This window comes from Vicia villosa, linkage group LG7, assembly GCF_029867415.1.
Source record: "Vicia villosa cultivar HV-30 ecotype Madison, WI linkage group LG7, Vvil1.0, whole genome shotgun sequence".
Taxonomy (NCBI): domain Eukaryota; kingdom Viridiplantae; phylum Streptophyta; class Magnoliopsida; order Fabales; family Fabaceae; genus Vicia; species Vicia villosa.
In genome coordinates this window covers 58,859,066-58,865,530 of record NC_081186.1, presented here as the reverse complement: position 1 = coordinate 58,865,530, position 6,465 = coordinate 58,859,066, and the positions used below count along the sequence as shown (strand labels likewise).

The following is a 6,465-nucleotide window of genomic DNA, read 5'->3' as shown; positions in this document are numbered from 1 at the left end:
GTAAAAAGGATCACATGCCACTATATACTCAGCTGACACACACAGTAACAATTTAGAATAATAACGGCAAAATATCTACAATCTAAAAAACTAGCTGAAAAATCAAAATGAAATTCCTTTCAAACAAGCACAAACCAGATTTCTAATATGTTAAGTTCCAACACATATCTGCAAGAGTTTAATATCTTAAAGGTTGTAACAAACTCTAAGACAAAGCCATAACATGAGAAGTCTCAAATCTTAAGTACTAGATAGTTGATACCAGTGCTAAACAGTTACCATTTAGTATTCGAGTAAAAAATGATTTGGTCCTCAAATATGTCTTTTGATAGTTAATTTGATTCTCATATGTATCTTTCTTCAGTCAGTTTAGTCCATTGATAGTTAACTTGAGGATGTTTTTATAACTAGATACATTCAAGAACTAGAGTAACATTTCCCAACACATTTAATGACTAAAATGACAATTTACTCTTTAGTATTCCTTAGGCTTCTTCCTTATCATGAAGATCAATAATATTAAGACTTCGCACAATTGAGACTGATTCTCATTTCATCAAAATAACAAGCTACAACAACAAAAATATAACCGGCTAATGGTTGCTAATATATACTCAATGGTCAAATAGACTCAAAATAGATTACAAACACATCAAAGCATAGTCACAAACCGGTCCATCAAGACTCGACTACATCCTACAAAATGACTTCATCTCTCTTCTAAATCACATAGCACTAACATTTCAAATTAAAGGTATATCTGGTGCCCGACGCATATCCTACTAAACACTAGAGCATACACTTAATCACTTTTATTCTAAGCACCAATTCTATGCTACATAGATTCCTAACACACAAAAAATCAAATAGCAAAAGGATCAAACCCTCCTTTAAGCATCTTTTCCAACGGCCAAAACAACGGATTAGGCAAATTCTCCAATTCATACCAATCCCAACCATAACACTTATCAGGTTCCATATTCTTCACCATATGCTCCTCTTCTACATCCAACACTACTCTCATGAAAACAGTAACGTAATGACATTTCTTCGGCTGCTCCAAAAACACATTATTCGTAACCGTCAAATACTCTATTTCATTTTGACCTAATTCTAACCCTGTTTCCTCTTTCACTTCTCTCGCCGCACATTCCTCAAAGCTTTCCCCTAAAATCAATTGTAAAACAGTGAAATCAATTAGGTTTATCTTATTTAAAAGTTTTTATCCGGAAAAAGAGAGTGAGAAATACCGAATTCGAGGTGGCCGCCGGGAAGAGCGAAGGTGGCGTCTCCGACGGTAGAACGACGGCGGCCGAGTAGGATTGACTTGTTTTTCAAGATGAAAATAACCACCGCGACTCTGGGTGGCGGAAGCGGCGGGTTTGGCGCGCCGTTGTTCTCCATTTCGGGTTTTGTTGATGTGTGATTTGTCTCTGCATTTTTTTATATATAAATTGATGAAGTGCTTTCGTACCGGTTTTGGTCTTTTGGGATTTTTCTTGGAAGTTGAGTGTGCTTGGTTTCCAAGTAATAACTGATTTATGGAAAATAGATTTAAAAAAATGCTTGAGTTTTTAAAGTTAAATTACTCTACTTTAAGATGAGTGCTTTAGGCTTTGTTTGGATTGATGGAATCGGATGGAGCGGAGCGGAATGGAATGGAATAAAATGATATTCCGTTGTTTGGATAATTTAAAAACGGATGGAGCGGAGCGGAAAGGAGTGGTATGGATTCCATTCCATTCCATCACTTACCACCATATTCCTTCCCCTCCGATTTGGGCGGAATGAATAATTTGTCTTATTCCGTTCTAAAATTTCCAAACAATGGAATGGTACATTCGTTCCGCTCCGTTCCACTCCGCTCCATCCCACTCCGCTCCATTCCATTCCGCTCCGTTCATTTCGTGATATCCAAACATACCCTTAAAGTCGTTGCACACTACACTAATTTACAAATGTTTTTATTAAACTAATGTTATTTATTGGTGGGTTTTATTCATTTATTTATAAAATAAAATAATATTAGTTTACTTTTTGTAGATTGTTGGTTGATTTTGAGGGAGTTCATATCCTTCTCGGATTGTTGTTCTTGCATGTAGATTGAGAGTCTGATCTGCTCAGGATTTGAATGCATGTGTGGGCTTTCTTCGTCTTTGCTTTTTGGAAGTTGTTTGTCTTTATGTTCTCAGTGTATTTTTTTATGTTTTTTGTTGTAGGAGTTGTTCCATTATTGGTGGTGCGATTCTCCATTTCTCTTCTGATATCTTTGGCGATGGATTTTAAACCTGACCCAATACAGCTACCTCTTTGAAGTTGTAAGTTTGTTGCGTTTTCTTTCCTTAGTTGTTTTCTTCCATTAAGATTTTTCCTTTTTGACGAGTTCTCTATCTGATGTTAAACTTGTTGTTTGTTGCTATTGTGAAGGTATTCCTTTGAAGTAGTCACCTCCTTATTCTTCAGTTATGTTGCCCTTTTGCTTTCTCGATTTTTTATTGTTCATTATCATCTTTTTTATCTTCGTGACTCTTATGATTTCACCTTTTTTCTGCCCCAGCTTTTCATTATGATTTGCTTCCTCACTTCAAATCACGCCATTTTCCAATGATTTCATATTTTTTAAGAGTTTATCTTCATTCCTTTTTCTGAAAACTTTCTTATTTCACTTATAGTTGCCTGAGTGCTTTTGAGTGAAGCTTTATCTGTGAGGAATATATTTTTGTAAGTGATCGTGTTGGTCGTTTTTATTCTTAAGGGTGTGATACCTTTAGGAGATTGAATTTTGGTTCTTGAGATCAACCATAAATCATTGTTATTGGTTTATTAAGCTTTGTCGGAAAAACTTTTGGGTTGGTTAAAGAGATAAGCTATAAATATCTATTTGGTTCGATAGCATAGTCTGGGGTAAAAGCTGTCTTTAGGTTGGGGATAAGCCTGTTGAAATCTCATGATCAAATTGTAATAAGATTCATGGGCATAACTTATTAAAAGCTCAAAGTTTATAGTGAAACTCTCAAGAATGCCTCTTGGGGACAGGAGTAGGCCAACGTTCGGCCAAACCTGTATAAATCTCTGGTGTAATTTCTCTAACTCTATCACTTTACTTTCTGCAATTTAATTTTTTGTATTTTATTTCTGCTACGATTACTCACTTAAAATTCACTAATATGATCTTAATCGAGAAAGGTTAAAATTAATTATGAATTTTGAATACCACACTTCACCCTCATTTTGTGCTTGAGGTCACTTGTCCAACACTTTTGTGGTTGAATGCAAATATAATCAAGGTAAATGAAAAAAAGTTATATTTCGTCTTATAGTAAAGGTGTAGTAGTTGAATATTGCAGCAATTTTTTTTTATCAATGGTGCTGAAAATGAAGAAGCATGATAAAAGTGTAGCACAAAGACTCAACTTTTTCTAGTTTTTTTCCTTTTGTTTTTACTTTTGTTACTTCCATCTCCTTTTGTCAATAATTTGACTCAATGGTAGATATTGTTGTTGGACTTGAGACTTCACACACAAGAGGGAGGTGAATTGTGTGGTTTGAAAATAGATGGTTTTGGAAACTTTTCGAGATTAAAACCAGAGTTTGAAAATATTTTTCTATTTCTAAGTAGCAGAATATAAAAATAAGGCAAAATATACTTTTTGGTCTCTTAACTATACCCTTAGAGGTTCAAATTGTTCCCTTAATTTTTTTCGTGTCAAATTTGTCCTTTAACTTTTCAATAGATACATATGACTTCCTTCCTTCGGTTTTCCTCAAACGTTTGTTTATGTTAGTGAACGTGGCACTGAGTAGGCAATGGTACATCATCTTCCTTGACCAAAAAAAGTATTTTTTTTCTTTTTATTAATTTCAATTAGATAATAAAAAACAAAACAAAAAAACAATAGACGAATCCTCACTTTCCTCTCTCACTCGCACCTCTCAATTCTCTTTCATCTATCACCATCACCTCTTCTTTCTTCTCAAGATTCACTTTCCAAAAAATTAACAAAACCAAAATTCTATACACAAATTTTAAACTTGGCATCTTAAATTCAAAAAATTAAAACAACAAACATCAATAAATCAAATAATCAAAAGAGGGAAGAGAAACGAATAACTCACATGTAGAAGCTTTACAACGGCGAGGGAGTGGTAAAAGTGTAATTATGATAGCGAGGGGATGACACGACTGAGGTTTTATGCTTGTGTGACCAGTGTTTGGCATCTAGAGGTGATTCATTGCATGAACGGAGCTTTGGTGGGTCTAGTTTGACGCGGGGCGACTGAAATTGGTGGATGTGTCGTTGTTGTTTTGTTTCCCTTTTTCCTTTGCTTTGGTTCAGATTTTTTTAGTTGTGATGTGTTGTTATTCTTCTACTTTGTTTCACATGTCTGCTTTACTGTGAGTTCTAGTCTTGTTTTGTTAAAGTATTGTTGTGGTGGTGATGAATGTGGTTAGTTTGTGATGATGTAGTGGAAGGTCAAATAGTGATTTGGTTTTGGTTGATATTGTTATTATTTTAATGGAAGAAGATGAAGGTTAATGGAAACGATGAACATTTCCCTAATTTGATTTGAGTTGCAAAAAACTAATAAACACAGTGGAAAACGAAGAAGCATAGTGGTAATAAAGAAGATGATGTACCATTGCCAACTTAGTTGTCACGTACACTAACATAAACAAACGTTTGAGGAAAACATACGGAAGGAACTCATATGCATCCATTAAAAAAATTAAAGGACCAATGTGACACGAAAATAAATTAAGGGACCAATCTGAACCCAAGTGTATAATTAAGGGACCAAAAAGGGTAATTTACCTATAAATAAAATGCGGAAAGTAAAAAAGTTAAGGGAAGAAGAAAAATATCAAGAGTTGGGTTAAATATGTAAAACCCCCATGTAATTTAGACGAAATTCGTTTTTCTCCCCTGTAAAAAAAAATCTAACACCCCTTTGAAATATAAAAATATTATGTCTATTGCCCCCTAAATGTAAAGTTTATCCCTGTAATATTTTTTTTTGTTTGCTTTCCCCCCACAGATTTGGTATTTAAATTGCACGCTTGGGGGGGATAATCCAAACAAAAAAAATATTACAGGGGGGAAACTAAAAAAAAATTACCTGGGGGTAAAGTGAATTTCGCCTATATTACAGGGGTAAAAAGTGATATTGTAGATGTTCTTTATTGGCTGCACTTTATGGTAAAACAATGTGCGTTTGAGTGGATGTCTTGACTGATGTCATGACTTTATTATGGTGTTCTATGCAGAATGTGGTAGGTTGCTAATACTGGTTTCACGATGGATGTCAAGCTGGATGTCGTGACATCATTTTATGTTAGCTTGATTGTTGTTTCTATTTTTGTTTATTTGTGTGTTTCCTTATTTATTTTAGGAGGTATTTTAGGAAACATATTATTTGAGTGCTAATTTCGAAGTGATTCTTGATGCCCTATTATTTAGCACTCTGAATCGTGGAGATTGGTTTAAGTGAATTAAACCTAATTTGTGTTTCTCAAGCCCAAGGCCCATGCGCTATCTTATATAAAAGGGCATCTAATCCTAATTTGAAGACTCAGAGATTTAGAGACTGAAGAACAAAGTTTGAGTCTGTGTTTCCACTGTGTGTTTGTGTTTTAGGATTCTCTTGTGAGCCAAGCAATTGTCACCTAGATAATTGTATTGGACTAGTGTATTTTTAGTTGTAATTGTTTTGTCACTCTAAGCTTTTAAGCGTGAGTGTTATGTCTCTTGATTGAAGCTTTAAAGCGAAATCAAGATTTGTTTGAAGTGTGTCTTCACTAGATTTCTATTATTGTCTGTCTGTTATCACTGCTGTGATTAAGGGGGAGTGAGTAGGGACTCAAGTCTAGCACTAGATTGAAATTTCATTGGATAAGTCTTAAGTGAAGAGTTGTAAACGAGGGAGTTTAGCTCTGAATTAATACTGCTTATAGTGGATTTCCTCCCTGGCTTGGTATCCCCCAGAGTAGGTTGGTTGAACCGAACTGGGTAAACAATCATTTGTGTTCTCTACTGTTTTTACTGTTTTGTTTACTCTCTGCAAAATTTCATAATCTATTATGAAGTGGATGTCATAACATCCGATACAACATCCCTCGTGTGTTACTAGAATTTCCAATTGACATCAGAGCAGGCACCTTGCCTGTTTATTTTTGGGTGAGATCTAGGGACAATAAATTCTGGTACCATGGACAAGGATGTAATTGTTTTTGGGAATAGACCACCCATTCTGGATGGGTCTAACTATGACTATTGGAAACCTCGTACGGTATCCGTTCTAAATTCTGTGGACAGCAAGGCCTAGAGAGCTGTGAGCAAAGGATGAGAACATCCTACGAAGAAAGATAAATATGGAATAACTGTGTTAATACCCGAAGAATATTGGAGCAAGAATGAGGAAGAACTGGCTTTGGGAAACTCTAAGGCTCTAAATGTGTTGTTCAAT

At 35.0% G+C, this 6,465-nt stretch overlaps 1 protein-coding gene across 1 annotated transcript; it reads right to left on the bottom strand.

The window, feature by feature from the left end:
- Window positions 1-526: 526 nt before the first annotated feature.
- Window positions 527-1,505, bottom strand: LOC131620619 (nudix hydrolase 1-like). The gene is made up of 2 exons (XM_058891751.1): window positions 1,251-1,505; window positions 527-1,167 (listed from the first exon to the last, which is right to left on the bottom strand). The coding sequence occupies exons 1-2, from the start codon at window positions 1,402-1,404 to the stop codon at window positions 863-865; spliced, it is 459 nt and encodes a 152-aa protein (XP_058747734.1). The 5' UTR covers window positions 1,405-1,505; the 3' UTR covers window positions 527-862.
- Window positions 1,506-6,465: the final 4,960 nt, after the last annotated feature.

Excerpts from the sequence above, each read along its gene's own strand:
- LOC131620619 (XM_058891751.1), bottom strand. The coding sequence starts at position 1,404 with ATGGAGAACAACGGCGCGCCAAACCCGCCGCTTCCGCCACCCAGAGTC. Across the intron at positions 1,168-1,250 it reads CGGCGGCCACCTCGAATTCG|GGGAAAGCTTTGAGGAATGT; the intron begins GTATTTCTCACT and ends AATTGATTTTAG.